Source organism: Camelus bactrianus, chromosome 17, assembly GCF_048773025.1.
Source record: "Camelus bactrianus isolate YW-2024 breed Bactrian camel chromosome 17, ASM4877302v1, whole genome shotgun sequence".
NCBI classification, from domain to species: domain Eukaryota; kingdom Metazoa; phylum Chordata; class Mammalia; order Artiodactyla; family Camelidae; genus Camelus; species Camelus bactrianus.
The window spans coordinates 44603693-44620472 of NC_133555.1; the positions used below are offsets into that span (position 1 = coordinate 44603693).

At 35.1% G+C, this 16780-nt stretch overlaps 1 protein-coding gene across 16 annotated transcripts in view; it reads left to right on the top strand.

Annotated features, from left to right (window-relative positions):
* The window catches only part of CLASP2 (cytoplasmic linker associated protein 2), a 153282-nt gene that overhangs the window by 23630 nt on the left and 112872 nt on the right, over positions 1-16780 (top strand). For 15 of the 16 annotated variants that reach the window (XM_074345330.1, XM_074345319.1, XM_074345324.1 and 12 more), the window contains exon 7: positions 4897-4967. In XM_074345330.1, coding sequence (XP_074201431.1) covers positions 4897-4967 — 71 coding nt within the window. Of the gene's footprint in view, positions 1-4896; positions 4968-10106; positions 10262-16780 lie in introns of those variants that run through there. The other variant, XM_074345334.1, reaches the window with a different exon arrangement.

The following is a 16780-nucleotide window of genomic DNA, read 5'->3' on the forward strand; positions in this document are numbered from 1 at the left end:
TCTAGTGTATCAGGACATTTTTTCCCAAAGGTACTTTTTTTCTTTAACACATTTTTACTAATGATTTTTACTAAAGATATTATTCCGATTAAATTTCCTTTTTGTAATGAATTTTTTGTCCCTTTTTTAAGGTGATTACCTGAAAATTATTTTTCTAACTTTTTATTATGGAAAATTTCAAACATACAGTAAAGTAGACAGGATAGTAAAATGAACCTTCATGTACCTGTTACCCAGCTTCAGTAATTAACTTGTGGCCAGTTTTGCTTGTTACAACCTTACCTACTTACTCTTGTCCTGTATTATTTTCAAGCCAATCTAAGTCATAACATTTTACCTGTAATTATTCAATATATTTCTAAGGGAAAAAAAAATTTTTTTTTAATCACAAGCACAGTATAATCATCACACCTTAAATTTTTTTGCAAATAATTCTACAATATCAGATATCTAGTTATGGTTCAGATTTTCATAAATGTCATACTGTTTTATAAATGCCATAAGTATGTATATATTTTTAACTGTTTGTTTGAGTCAGTATACAGGTAAAGTCCAGCAATTAGTTGATACATAATACAAGTGTTTTTAAACCTTTGTTTACCCCCAACACTTCTTTTCCTTGTATTTTATTTGTTGAATAAGCTGGGTAGTTTATCCTGATTTTGCCATATCTTGATATTAGTGATTCTTTTCCTGTGGTGTGGTTTAATGTGTTCTGTCTTTATATCCTGTAAATTGGTAGTAGGATCTAGAAGCTTGATCAGATTTTTGGTGGGGGATGGCAGAAGGAGTGAGACTACTTCATAGGTAGTGGTGTGTTCTGTTATCATAAGCCTTGTCACATCTGGCTGCCTCTCTTACCATGCAGGTTATTTCTAGTACCAATTGTTCTTAGGTAATAAGGTTGTCTAAAATATGCATTTTGTTTACTTATTTATGCATTCACTTTCTACTTCCGGGGTTAACAAAATTTTTATTTGTGTAAATTCTTCATCATTTTATGTGCATGAAAGACATATGTGTACACATGTTGTATTATGTATTTTTAAATTTATATTGAGATTTTTTTTAAATATTTAGAATTTGTATTCAATTGTGACATCTATACAGAATAGTGCACAAGTCATAAGTATGCAGCTTGTTAAATTATCACAAAGTGAATATACCCATCTATCTACCACACAGATGAAGAAGTAGAACATTACAAAATTCCAGAAGCCTCCCCAAATCTTTATTTTTTTTAAATGGAGGTACTTAGGGTTGAACCCAGGACCTACCTCGTGTGTGCTAAGCATGTGCTCTGCCACTGAGCTATAACCCCCATCTCCAATCTTTTCAAATCCCTGCCTTTTTTCTCATTCCCGAAAGTATCCACATTCCTGACTTCTGTCACCATACTTTAGATTTGCCTGTTTGAATTTTTTATAAATGGAATCATATAGTGTGGACTTTTGTGTCTTGCTTCTTTAATGTTATCTTTTTGAAATTCATTTGGGTTGTCAGATGTAGCTATAGTTGTTTGTTTGTTTTTCATTGCCATGTAGTTTTCCATTGTATGAACAGGCCATACTTTATGATGGATTTTTGAGTCTTCAGTTTGTAGCTTTTAGAATAATGCTGTTAGAAACATACTTAAACATGTCTTTGAGTATACTTAAGTATTCTTTCTCTTGGAATATATCTGAGTGGATTGCTGGGCCATAGGGTATGTTTGCCTTCAGTTGATATCCACAGACAGTTTTTCAGAGTGGTTGTACCCTTTTATATTCTCACTGTTGGCACGTTCTCATTAGTCAACGTTTTCACTGCTATTTGTCATTGTTAGTCTTAATTTTTGTTAACTTCAGGTTTTTGGTGCATATGTTGTCATTATGGTTGTAATCTGCATTTTTCTGATTACCACTGAAAAAGAGCACCATTTCATGTACTTATCAGCTAGTTGAATATGTTCTGATATGTTCTGTTGAAGTGTCTTTTCAGGTCTCTTGTCCGTTTAAAAAAATTAGGTGGTCTGTCATTTTAAAAACTTGGTTAGTAGGACTTTTTAAAATACATTTTAGATACAGGCCCATTGTCACTATCTAAATCTGTAGTTTCAGGTATCTTCTCCCACCCTGTCACTTGCCTTTTTACTTTCTTGATGATGTCTTTCAATGTATATAAGTTCTTAACTGTAGTGTAGTTCTCAGTCATTTCTTTTATGATTAGACATTTCTGTGCTCAGTTTAGATGTTCTAAAATTGATTGTGATGGTGCTTGCACAACTCTGGCTTTATATTAAAAACCATTGAATTGTATGCTTTAAAGAGGTGAATTGTATGGTATGAGTCTTATCACAATAATGGGCCGTTATACAAAAAGGGATAAGTTGAGATACCTAATTGTCTCCTTCATATTGTACTTGTGATTTATGCTATGACTGTAAACTTAAATATGGACTTTGTATAGAGTTGCTTTTCTAATTCTGTTCTAGTGCTTCGCTGGTCTCTGTCCTTATCCTGAATCAGAACCTTCCAGAGCTTTACAGGCCTCTATTCCTTGGTTTCCTGAGTTGTGTTTATAGTCTTTTGGACATTTCAGCCTCAATTGTGTTTGCCTTCTATTGAATTTCCTTTTTTTTTTTTTTCCCTTCCTGAATGACTCAAAAGATTCTAGTCTCTTCTTTCTACTCTTACATTGTTTCTTTCCTCCTCTTCCATCAGAGTATATGTGTAATGATCCTCCCTTATGAATACACTTTTTTTCTAACTAGCTGTATTATTTTATGATAGCTTTTTATTATTTGAGGTTTAATGATCAGAGGTGAGAGCAATCCAATGAGAACCACAGAGAAAGAAAATTGAACTATTTAGTTTTTTGTTTGGTTTAAAAATAGGAAGGTATGAATGTACTCCTTGTAAATTTTGAACAGGGTACTAAAATCTTTTCAATAAATACCAAAGTTAATATTTGTTTCACATGAAAATTGGTATGGTAAGACGCAGTAGAAGGAAATGGAGACTGAGAAGAGAGAGTAGGAGTGTAAAGAGAAAGTGAGGGCGGGCAGCAAAATCAGGCAAATGATGTAAGCATGTCTGTGTGTCTTTCCCAGCCCAGCACAATCCCAAAAGACCTTTGGGTGACATCTTACACCTTGACTCTTTTTTCTTCCTTCCTCCCTCCCTCCATTCCTCTCCTTCTCCTTGTTACTGTTATATTTGCCTAGTATTTCAGTTGACCCCCTCTTCCCATTAAAGCTGCATGTATCTCCATTCCTTGCTGTGTATTTTATCTGTCCCACCTCAATTCCTTACCAACTGTCTTTTCTCTCAGAGCTTTCAGCCCTTAGTTTCCTGCACCCATTTTGCTACTGTCACACTTCTTGACATCTTGTTCTGCTTTTTTCCCAAAGAGCTCTCCTAAATCCTCTCCTTTCTCTTTCTGGCCAATATGGTTCATTTTGAGGTTCCATCTTCCAACTCCAGTGTTCCCTCCCTCATCTCATCTTACCCACATCTCGTCTCTGGCAACATGTCTAGTGTCTGTCCAGCTCTCTGGAAGATCCATCTAACGCTGTAGGATGAAGGGATCTGTGTCTTGTGATTCAAGTGCTTCCAGATGCGTGAATATTTTTATTTGTTGAATTTAATGGGGGTAGGAGGTGAGGTTAAGGTTTAGAATTCCTATTAAAATGAAGGTTTTTATTTTAGAAGATTTTCAACTAAAAAAAATTGTTTTAGACCAAACAGCATTTGCACTCTCAGTTTATAAGTAAGAAATGACAGGATGTGGACCAAGACTTAACTAAGGTTTTAGAAATGAAATTATGACAGAAACATTGGTGGAAGTCAGAGAAAAACACTTGGCAATTAAAGACTTCCCCAAATCTCTAAGTTACACATTTAAGAATAAATCATAGCATGATATATATTGGGAAGTAAAAAATAGTACTGTCAGCATGGTCCCATTTTGGTCTGAAGAAAATTTATATGTAAATATAAAGCATCGGAAAGCAAGCAGTTAAATAAATTCTGTGGATTGTGGGATTGTGGTGTTTTTCTTTGTTCTTATTTATATTTCCTAATTTACTTTTATAATGGGTGTACATTGCTTTAGAAATAAGAAAAACACTAGTAACTATAAACAAGTGATAACAGAAATATAAAAAGTAGTTTTTCTGAATGTAAAATCAGAAGCACTATTAGAGTTGGTGTTAAATTAAAATAAGTTAATAGGGAAAACAGATTATCAATCATATCAGTATCACTTTAATTTTTGGCATTTCATATTTCATTGTGTTTATGTTTGCCCTAAGTTTCCTTAGCATGATTTTTATGTACTTTAAAAAGATGTCTTGGTGATTGAGTGGATTCATTATAAGGTTGGCACTAAAGTGTTTTTGATGGGTTTGGAGAAATAGTTTTATGATGAAACATGTGAAACAGCTTTGTATGAAAGCTATCTTTTTTTTTCATTGAAGTACAGTTGATGTACAATATTTGATAAGTTTCAGGTATATAACATAGCGATTCACAATTTTTAAAGGTTATTAACATTTCATTTATAGTTGTTATAAAATATTGGCTATATTATTCTCTGTGTTTCACTTTATGTCCTTGTAGCTTATTTATTTTATACATTGAAGTTTGTACCTCTTAATCCCTCACCCTGAAAATTATCTTTTCACAGACATATCTGTGAGTGTGTAGAGTTCTAGCTGTGTTTGACTGCTTCTCTCTACTGAAAAGAGATCGGTTTTGTGTCTCTTTTCAGTAAGTGAGTTAATTGTAGAAGAGAGTTGTGTAGGGCTAATTGAATCCCTAGAATTGTTTTTTTTCCCAGGGAAATGGTGAGGGAAATTGTTGCTATTTAAACTATATGTAAGACAAACAAATAAAATTTATTCTTTATTCCCAGATTAGAAATGATACTTGCCAAATTTGATGAAGTGCAAAGTTCGGGCGGTATGATTTTGAGTGTCTGCAAAGGTAAGAATAATTAAATTATTCCGGTTCTCAAACATTTCTGAGATTATTTAGCAAAGTTTTATACACCAAACACTGTCTTTAGGTCAACTCTTACATCACTGATTCAGCAGACTTGACTTTGTGGCTTGAAACTTACTTAGGATACAATAACAAAGTCTTTACAACCTGCTGATCATTACCTATCCTCTGACTCTCAAAGCAAGTGAAGATTTAATAATGGGTCAGTTGTGAAAAATGATACTGTTCTTTTGCCTTATTTTTTGTGTCTTCTGGGTTGAAGATAGGATGACCCTCTTGCCGTCTATGTTCCACGCATAAAATGTACTTTTTATTCCCAGAGTAATTGTTCTGCTTACTTGTTTTTAGTAGAAATTGTGGGATTGATTACTGTATTGTATCTGTCATTGATGATAGTGGTGAAGAGACACAGCCATAGGAACTTCACCAGTATAGTCATCTTTGACTTCTTAATTAGAATGAGACCAAGTTGGAATTCAAGGAGGTTTGGAGTTGGTATCTGGCATTTATTTGATTTTGTGGTTGCTCTTCTTTTTGTAAGGTTGTTAAATTGTATTTGGTCTTACTGGGTCTCAGTTCCCTAACTTCAGTGCTTAAATATTAATTAACCATGTATGTAAAGAATATATTCTGTTTCCAAAGATAGTAGAGGTGTTTTTTCCATCTAGGAAAGTAGATTCATATTAAAGAGAGTGTGGTTAGCTTAGTCACGTGAATGATGTTGGAGAAAAAATTTGGTGTGGGAATTGTTACAGTGAAATAATAGGAAACTAGTTACTAATATAGTTTAGTGCTTTTTCTCTGGGTTAAACCAAGACTGAGCCTTGTTGTGTTGCAGGAAGGCAGATGGTGTGAGAATTTAGTGTTAAAACAGTTGTGTCTACCCTAATCTAAACTTAGTAACAGAAGCATAAATTGACTTCAGCACTACCAGCCCTCACCCTGATTGCCAGCTGTTTCTCTCTCCTCTTCTCTGAATAGAAGGTGTTTCAAGTACCTTTTCCTTATTTTTCCATGAGCCCTATTTCCACAGAGACCAGAAACAGCAAGAAGATGGAGAATTGTTAAAATTTCTTCAGTTGAGACTTGTGTGGTTTCTTACCATTCAGCATTTACAGTGCATTCTCATTTGTGTATTCCAGAGTATGTAGTTACAATTCTAAGAAAAAAGGTGTAATGCATACCATAAATTTAAGATGTTTATTATTTGGATATAGTTTATTTTGAAAGCATTGTCATTCTTGGATTTTATGAGGTTATTTCTGTTACCTTCAAAATAGATTTTTTTGTTTCCTATTCTTTTAGCTCCCATTTCTTTTTCTTTTGATTATCTCCCCATAAACAGGGAGGTTTGGGATTAGTGTCTGGCATTTATTTCTCTTGGAGGGAGTCTTTAGAGATCTTTTTATTTTAGAGCTTATGATTGGAATATTGCAAATACAGTCAAATGTGAACATTAAAGTCTATGGTGTATATATATATATATATTGGGGTGTAGAAGTTGGTCATGATGATTTTTGATGACAGTATTATGGTGTCATTGAAAAATACTTTACTGACTTCATTAATAAGGGAAGAGACTAGAAGTGGAAAGCCTATTTACCATTTTGGCAGGTCCCAGGGCCCAAGCCTCTCTGTCCCCTCATCTCAGTGATCTAACCCAGCCCAAACGCTTCAAGTGATAGCTGTTTGCTGATGACTCCTCCACATGTAGGTCTAGCTCTCATTCATCTCTCAGGGCTCTAGACTTGAGAGCCTGTGGCCTCGATGACACTTCTATTTAGATGTCTAATAGGCATCTCAGGATTAACAGGTCCAAAAGTGAAACCCTATTGTCTCTTCCTTTCCCTCAAATCTGGTCTTTCCCCAGCTTACCCACTTCAGTCAGTGGCACCACCATCAGCTCAGGCTAAAAACTTTACTGATTAGAAGTAGTTAGAATTGATCTCCCATTCTAACTAATCAGTCATGTCTACCTCTGAAGTCCTAACATGCCAAATTTGCTTTTTTTTTTTTTCCCCTCACATCTCCACTGCTAAAACCCTACTCTAAGCCTCTTTTAGCTTTTACCTGGATCACTGCAATAGATTTCTCTTCCATGTTTGGCTCCTGGACTCCTGTTTTCTACCCAGAAGTGAAATTGGTCTTCTTAAGATGTAGATGAATTATGTCACAAAAATGAAGAAGACAGTTCAGGTTTCTGCCTCAAGTAGCCTACATTCTAGTGAGGGAGATAGATCATAAACAAGTAAACAGATGGATATCCAGGGTGATTATAGTTAGTAATGGAAGAAATACAAGTACCCTTTGTTTAGTGAATTTAAGGAAATCAATATAAATTATTCTAAAATCCTTGCTGTAAAGTGAAAAGCCACTGAGTAAAAAAATTATTTGCTAGTTTTTCCTAACTGTATAGTATTGTTTCATCCCAACCCAAGATATGTGAATAATTTTCACAGGTAGAAGAATTTATCAATTGAGCACTGAAAACAAATTCTTATAACTAGCAATTTGAATGCAAATAAATAGTTTGCACATAAAGTAATATATTGAAAGTTTATTCCACTCCTTTTTTATTTCTGCACAATATTTTCCCACATAATTTTCAATCTTTTGCTGGCTCATTATTATTGTGCACTCAAACTTTAAAATATAGTTATAGACTAGGAAAATGTTTTAGGGTAAAATAAAAGTTCAACGTGGAAACTTGTGGAAGTAGTTCATGCACACAGTAGATTGAAGAGCTATTAAAAATACCATCTTTTCTCTCTCTCACTTGGAATACATATGGAAAGCAAATTATTGTGAATTCACTGAGACATATCATTCAATTCAGATTTGTTTCATTTGGTATTTTGTGACTAGAAGCTGTTATGGTAACTTAAAGTTTTTAATGTGTCTTTGCCTGAAACCATAATAATGAAATATCATGCTTCTCATAATATATCGATTTAGAGTGTTTGGGAATGAAAAGTCATATTACTAAATACAGAGAAAAAAAAAAACCCAAAACAAAACAAAAAACAAAAAAACAAACCCCAGAGAATTTGTGGTAAAGGTGGTATAAGTTTTTAAGAGCCACCATAGCTAAAAGTTGTCATCTGCACAGTCATTAAGTAAATAGGGTATGGGGAGGTTAAGTAACTAAGGGGTGCCATTTGAGGTAGAATAGTGGGGCAAGCCTCCCTGAGAGTTGACATATTTGAATTGAGACCTGATAAATGAGAATGAGCTAGTCATTGGATACGTGGTAGGAAAAATGCTTTGGGCAGAGAAAACCTGACCATAAAGGGCCAGAGGTGGAAAAGGTCTTAGTACATTTGAAGAATGGAAGGGAGGTCAGGGCTGACTGGAGCCTAGCGAGGCTGGGGGTGGATCAGAAGGGAGATCATGTATGAGACATAATTGGAAAAGTAAGCAGGAACCATGATTTGAGGGCCTGGTAGGCTATGGAGGAGTTTTGATAGATTTCTGGGAGTGGGAAGGGTTTTAGGCTGGAGAGGTGTTAGTGGGTGAGAGTGATGTGGCCTGAGACTATCTTATATACATTTATTGTCCGGAAAAATAGTCTGTTTCTTTATTTTCTCTTTTGTCTACCTGTTCTCCCCTCATGCGTGTCCTCATACGTAACTTTACTGCTCATGCTCTGAGATTTCTTTCATGATTGCTGTATCTGTACTGTTTTGATTTAAGTTTTGACTGAACTCTTTGACTTGATTTTCTAGAGTAGTTCAGCACACTCAAGAACACAAAGTAAATTCTATTATCGGAGATTTTGAGTATGTCATATAATTTGGGAGTAGTGAGAAATACACGGCATTTTTTTTTTTTGTCTTAAGGGTTTTTCAAGCCTGACTTCTCATATTACAGAGTAAGTTAGGCAGAATCCTTAAGTGCAGTGGAATTAGCTCTGCTATTAGAAGGAAACTGGATTTAAAATTAATCAAATCGTGGCTGAAGGAAGAAACACTAGCCCTGCAGAAAGGCAAAGACTGAACGTTGCAGGCCCCTGTGATTATGGGGGTCTGGTGTTGTCGTGGAGCTTCCTAGACAGTCTCCTATGCTAACTGAGATATAAACACCGACATGTTGGTGGCTGGGTCTGCAAGTCTTTTGCTTTTTCACTGAAAAAACTATGCATAATTCTGATTTATCAAGTGTTTGTGTAGGACCTAATGCAGTCTTGGCATATAATCATTGTAAACCATTTCCCAGCTTCTCTGAAACAGTTGCTAGGAAAAGAATTGTTCCAGGAGGCTGGCAATAAAATAAAGCATGGAAATTAGGCTTTGAAATTACATTGATAAAATTTGGCTAAAAGAGACAATAAGGTAACTTAAAGTCTAGTTTTTTTAATATGTTTATAACATACCGTATGGTGAAAATCAAAGCAACCACTTTCTTAGGTTGATTTCAAAACGTATCTGTTTGTGACCACAAGCCCCAGGGCCTTCTCGGAGCTTGACAATGTGCTGATGGTTGTGAGCTTGGATGGAGGGTGCTCCGTGTCCCTGCAGCTGCGCACTGGCTAGGTTCTGTCTCCACCAGAAGCAAGCTTTGTTCCGTGTGGCCCTGCCTGTCCGCACACAGAGCAGCCTTTGATGGGCTGCCTTTGACGTGATTTGTTTACGGCAGCCAGAAATGCTTCCTGCATAATGAGAGCAGTTAATCATGGAAACTAGGCTATTCCTGTTTGTGCACTTTTAGCAGTCCTCTCTTGTAAATATTAAAAGGTAACGACAGAAGGATGAAAACCTTTAAAAAAGGCACAAATCAGTTAATCCATCAGATCATGTGATTGCTACTGATTACATGGATATCTTTAGGGAAGCAGAAAATGATTGCTGAACACATGCCTTGTGTTTTGATGATTGCATTAAAAGTCCCCCAGCGGGATGGCATTTATTGGCTCCCAGAGCTTTTCTTACGTTAAATTTCAGGCAGCCAGTACAAGGAGAAACAGCATAACCTGTATCTAACGGCATATGTGCAGTTAAAGAATAATCTTGATCAGGCTCTGCTAGGCTCTGCTAAATAGACGAGGGTTTTCAGCAAGACCCCAGACTTTTATTTTGAAGTGGAGTAGCAGCTGTTGGCTATTGCGGTGCAGAGCTGCAGCGCGGCCTGGGTCACACAGTGCTCCGGTGTCTGCAGGGTGTCTGCAGGCTGCAGGCCGAGCCCAGTGGCGCAGGCACCAAGCTGCATTTATTTGCTGTGCTGTTTGACCTCTTGGTTTGAGAGAGCTCCCTGGACCATCTGAATGGCTATGGGAGATGGTAAGTCAGATTTATTTTTCTTCTTTGGCTTGTGTTATGCACTTCCTTTTAAAGTGACGATCATTTGCTGTATAAGAAATATATTTCTCCCTAAAGAATGAAGGACACTTGTGTGTGTGTGTGTGTGTGTGTGTGTGTGTGTGTGTGTGTGTACACACTTGTATGTGCATGTGTACACATGTGTGCATACTTGTCATTTGGTATCTTTTTCTACTTGATATGTCTGTATGGGATCTGGCAAATAAAGATGACAGTTTACCTTGCAACCCAAGCAAACCCTCAGTCTTTGGTGGTGGATATAAAGGGATATTGGAAGAAACATGGAATATATGCAAAAGCTTTGAAGAGAGAGCATGGCCTTTGGAAGAATGACAGATTTGGCAGGAAGGTTTAGTTAGCTAACTTGACATCTTTCCTGTTGTATTTGACAACAAGTAGAATTCTGTGATGATCAAGTATTATAAAGAAGCAAAATGGCTTGCTGTGGACACTATTTAAATTGATATGCTTGTGATTTGTCGATGTCCCTAGTAAGTAGATCTCTAGAAAATATTTAGTCTTTTACGAATTCTATACAGGTATAATTTGATTAAAAGTTGATCTTGCCAGTGTTTTATTGTGATAAGAATAATTTTAAAAAGACATTTCTGTAGTGCTTTATAGTTTTTCAAAGCACTTCAGTATACTTATAGTACATTAACTCTTCAGGTACAAATAACTGTGAAGTGTACAGAGTGTTTTGGTATTTCCATTTCACAGATTGAGAAACCAAGGCTTGTTGAGATTTAAGTGCCAGATCTAGGCCCAGAGGGCAAACCAGAATCAAGTCCAGAGCCTCAAGTGTGCATTTGATATTGTCCTTGATAACATTTAATACTTGTGCTTTTTTTCTTTTCTATTATTAAACCTTTTGTTAAGATGCTTGGAGGTATACTTTATAATCGCGTCAACACCAGAGATGTGTATGACGGGGAATTCGAGGTTACTCCAGAAATGTTTTTTGTGTTTCTCACTACGTTCTTAAGGAAGACTTGTCTGTATTTGGGAGCTTTACCTCTTAACAGTTTCAGCCTTCTTTTATGGCCATATAATGACTTCTCTCTAAGGAGTTTGTCCCTTTGGAACAATGAGGAATAGGGTGCGAACTTAACCAAAATGATGATATTGATAAGCAGTCATTTAAACTATTATATACACATTAATGAGAAAATGATAGTAAATCCAGTTTTGCATATTATGGTTTATTCCAAGAATTTACATAATTGTTTTACATGTCCTTATAGAAATAAATAACAATATAATTTTAACTTCCAGTTTTTAAGGCAAAAGCCATCAAAATTAACAACTTAAGTTCTCATAATCTTAAGGGCACTGCCAAGTTTGTTATTTCTAAACCTTAATTTGCAAGCAACTCTAAATGTTGCATTTGATCTGGGCCATATCCAGATTTTATTTCTTTCTTAAACATTATAGGTTCAGTGGCTATCAATGTATATTTACTTAATTTTTCTTACAAGTAATACTAAATACACTCAGACTGTTTAAGAATGTATTGATTAAAAAAAATTAACAATCTCTTATAAAGCTCAGAGGGTAATCTTCCTGCATATTCTCTTCTTTAAAACAGAAATAATTTTATTGGATTTTATTGATAATTAAAGTAATATACCTTTATTTAAAAAATTTTAAATGGAAGCAGTAAAGATACACATATACAGTGTGTATATAGCAGATTACCTTGGGATTTATAGTTCCTAATAGATTTATATGTACTCCTCTGTATATTAGTTTCTCACATATAATACATATACACTGTACTAGTATCATGTGAACATATATAACAAACATATTATGCTATTTTTAACTTACTTTTAAATTTTTTTAATACATAAATATCTTTTCCTTTTCAAAATTCAAACAACGCAGATAAAGCAAAAACTCTCTCAGAACCATCTCTAAGCTCCAAGCCCAGGTATAAGCAGAGATAACACTTTTATTACTAGGGAGTTTGTCTTTTTATACATTTTACTCTGCCTTACATGCATATTAAATATCAACATAGATGATTTTGTTTTGACTGTTATCATTCTCAACAAATTTTTGCCTTTTGCTGTCTATTCATTATGGCATAGTGATTTTTTTTTTAATGTTTCAATGTCATCATGTACAACTGTTTCATTTGTTTGATCTGTTGCATAGTATTCCATGATATGGATATATCATAACCACTTCTTCATTTATGGAATTTCAGATTGGTTTTTTTTTTAAATTTTATTTTATTGAGTTATAGTCAGTACAATGTTGTGTCAATTTCTAGTGTAGAGCACAACTTTTCAGTTATACATGAAGATGCACATATTCATTGTCACATTCTTTTTCACCATGAGCTACCTACCACAAGATCTTGTATATATTTCCCTGTGCTATACAGTATAATCTTGTTTATCTATTTGATATATACCTGTCAGTATCTACAAATTTCAGTCTCCCAGTCTGTCCCTTCCCCACCCCCCTACCACCTGGTGACCTGTCTATGAGTCTGTTACTGTTTTATATTTATGTTTATTTGTCATTTTCTTTTCTTTTTTTCTTTTTCTCTTTTTTTTTAAATTCCACATATGAGCGATCTCATATGGTATTTTTCTTTCTCTTTCTGCCTTACTTCACTTAGAATGACATTCTCCAGGGCTGCAAATGGCCTTATGTTGTCATTTTTTATTGCTGAAGAGTATTCCATTATATAAATATACCACATCTTCTTTATCCAGTCATCTGTTGATGGACATTTAGGCTGTTTCCATGTCTTGGCTATTGTAAATAGTGCTGCTATGAACATTGGGGTGCAGATATCTTTTTGAAGTAGGGTTCCTTCTGGATATATGCTCAGGAGTGGGATGACTGGGTCATATGGTAAATCTATTCCTAGTCTTTTGAGGAATCTCCATACTGTTTTCCACAATGGCTGCACCAAACTGCATTCCCACTAGCAGTGTAGGAGGGTTCCCTTTTCTCCACAGCCTCTCCGGCATTTATCATTTGTGGACTTTTGAATGATGGCCATTCTGACTGGTGTGAGGTGATATCTCATTGTAGTTTTTGATTTGTATTTCTCTGATAATTAGTGATATTGAGCATTTTTTCATGTACCTATTGATCATTTGTATGTCTTCATTGGAGAATTGCTTGTTTAGGTCTTCTGCCTATTTTTGGATTGGGTTGTTCGTTTTTTTCTTACTAAGTCATGTGAGCTGCTTATATATTCTGGAGATCAAGCCTTTGTCAGTTTTATCTTCTGCAAAAATTTTCTCCCATTCCGTAGGTTGTCATTTTGTTTTACTTATGGTTTCCTTTGCTGTGCAAAAAGTTTGTAAGTTTAATTAGGTCCCATTTGTTTATTCTTGCTTTTATTTCTATTGTTTGGGTAGATTGCCCTAGGAGAACATTGCTGAGATATATGTGAGATAATGTTTTGCCTATGTTTTCTTCTAGGAGATTTATTGTATCTTGTCTTGTTTAAATCTTTGATCCATTTGGAGTTTATTTTTGTGTATGGTGTAAGGGAGTGTTCTAGCTTCACTGATTTACATGCTGCTATCCAGTTTTCCCACCACCATTTGCTGAAGAGACTGTCTCTATTCCATTGTATATTCTTGCCTCCTTTGTCAAAGATTAATTGACCAAAAGTTTGTGGGTTAATTTCTGGGCTCTCTATTCTGTTCCATTGGTCCATTTGTCTGTTTTTGTACCAGTACCATGCTATTTTGATTACTGTAGCTCTGTAGTATTGTCTGAAGCCTGGGAGGGTTATTCCTCTAGCCTCTTTCTTTTTCTTCAGTAATGCTTTGGCAATTCTGGGTCTTTTGTGATTCCATATAAATTTTATTATGATTTTTTCTAGTTCTGTGAAATATGTCCTGGGTAATTTGATAGGGATTGCATTAAATCTGTAGATTGCCTTGGGCAGTATGACCATTTTAACAATATTGATTCTTCCAATCCAAGAGCATGGGACATCTTTCCATTTTTTTAAGTCTTCTCCAATTTCCTTAATCAATATTTTATAGTTCTCCGTGTATAAGTCTTTAACCTCCTTGGTTAGATTTATTCCTAGGTATTTTATTACTCTGGGTGCTATTTTAAAAGGGATTGTTTCTTTACTTTCTTTTCCTATTAATTCATCATTAGTGTAAAGAAATGCAACTGAATTTTGAACGTTAATCTTGTAACCTGCTACCTTGCTGAATTCTTCGATTATTTCTAGTAGTTTTTGTGTGGACCTTTTAGGGTTTTCTATATATAGTATCATGTCATCTGCATATAGTGACAATTTTACCTCCTCTTTTCCAATTTGGATCCCTTTTATTTCTTTCTCTTGCCTGATTTCTGTGGCTAGGACTTCCAAGACTATGTTGAATAGGAGTGGTGAGGGTGAACAGCCATGTCTTGTTCCAGATTTTAGTGGGAAGGTTTTGAGTTTTTCACCATTGAGTACTATTCTGGCTGTTGGTTTGTCATATATCACTTTTATTATGTTGAGATATGTTCCCTCTATACCCTCTTTGATGAGCGTTTTTATCATAAATGGGTGTTGAATTTTATCAAACGCTTTTTCTGCATCTATTGAGATGATCATGCAGTTTTTGTCCTTTCTCTTGTTGATGTGATGTATTACATTGATTGATTTGCATATGTTGAACCATCCTTGTGTCCCTGGGATGAACCCAACTTGCTCATGGTGTATAATCTTTTTTATGTGCTGTGGGATTCTATTTGCTAATATTCAGATTGTTTAATCACATAATTTTTCTAAATGATTCTGAAATAAACACCTTTGTACAAATGGCGTGTGTGTGCACATATATATTTTTTAAATAGTCTAGAAGTAGAATTTCTGGATTAAAGTTTTTATTTGTTTCAAATTGTCTGATTTTTGGAGGCTGATTGCCTCCAAAAGAGGCTTTACCACTTGCTTTCCCACCAGCAGTGCCCTCTGCCCTGCGCTTCCTTTCAGCTTTCATTATTATTAATCTTTTTAAAATTTGCCTATCAGGTGGGTGAAAAATATCTCACCCTTTTAAAAAAAAGTCTCTGCTTTCTAATAAGGTGAACCATATGTTTGGTGGTTTGTATTTTCTGTGTATTGCTTTCTGAGATCTTTAGTGAACTTACTGTGTTTTGTCTTTTTGTTTATTTATACTTGCTCTTTACATATTCAGATTATTAGTCTGTTATCCGTTAAATGTTATTTAAGCTTACCTTCAAGGCCATATGAAAGATTTTATTAACAGTTTTATTTCTGGGCAAACTCAGATTTGTGAAGCACTGTTAACGACTATCACTTGAAGAGTTGTTGAGGTGGCTTTCAGGTTCCTTTCTGTTTAGTTATCTTTATCCTTATGCAGAAGTATAAAACCAAGCAGCCAGATGATTGTGAAGTAGCTCTGGGCAGTCAAACCAGATAGAGTTAAAAACCTGTAGGATTATTATGTGGCGCTGAGCCCTGAAATCTGCCTCAAAAGCTCACGAGAGGAATTTGGCCTTTTGTTGTTATGCTGCAGTGTGGCTGGGAAGAAATAAGGTTTTGTTGCAAATAAACTGTTACTAAACTTTAAACATTTCAACTCAGTCTGTTATTCCAAACATGAATTTTTAAAAAATATATAAACAAGTGATGGCATAACCTTGATTTTCTTGAGGTCAGTTCTCTGAGACCACTCCAAACTGACTTTTAACTACTGGTTTTGGGAGTGGGGAACAATAGCAAGAAATTAATGCTAAGTAGATCTCTCTTCTTGCAAACTCTTGAATATTCTATGCGATATGCTAGGTTGGATAGTGTAAATCACTGAAAGAAAGCAGTCCTTTAACTTACTCGCCAAAAGGCTAAACTCTTCTTCCAGGAGCAACAATAAGGGGAAAAAAGAGTCTATAAAATATCTTGTAGTAGCTTACAGTGAGAAAGAATATGAAAATGAATATATGTATATTCATGTATGACTGAAGCATTGTGCTGTACATCAGAAATTGACACATTGTAAACTGACTATACTTCAATAAAAAAAGAAAGTGAAATTAAAAAGAAAAGAGTCCATAAGGAGAAAAAAGTGGGCATCCACCAACAATAAAGGCAGATAAGCAGAGGACACTAAGATTGAAAACCTTCAAGTAGAACCATGTAGATGTCTGGGTGCAAGGTGCTGGGCCTCGATAGCAACATATCCTCAAACGTGATGTTACTAATGAACCTGAATCTTCAGGAAAAGGTTTACATGTTTTCTTTGTACATGTAGACTGTATAGTTGATCTTGGTAGCTGTTATAACCAAGCTGTAGCTGTCGTGAAAACTTAACTACCTGAAATGACTAGATTTTGTAAAAGTTCTAAATAAGCCTTATTACGAGCCTCATTTATTGTTTAGTTTGATATTATGGTTATCATGAATATGTTGTTATTTAATTTTAAACAGTGGTTTAAATTGTGTTTGTCCCTTTACTCTGTTGAACTATTAAAGGTCTAGAA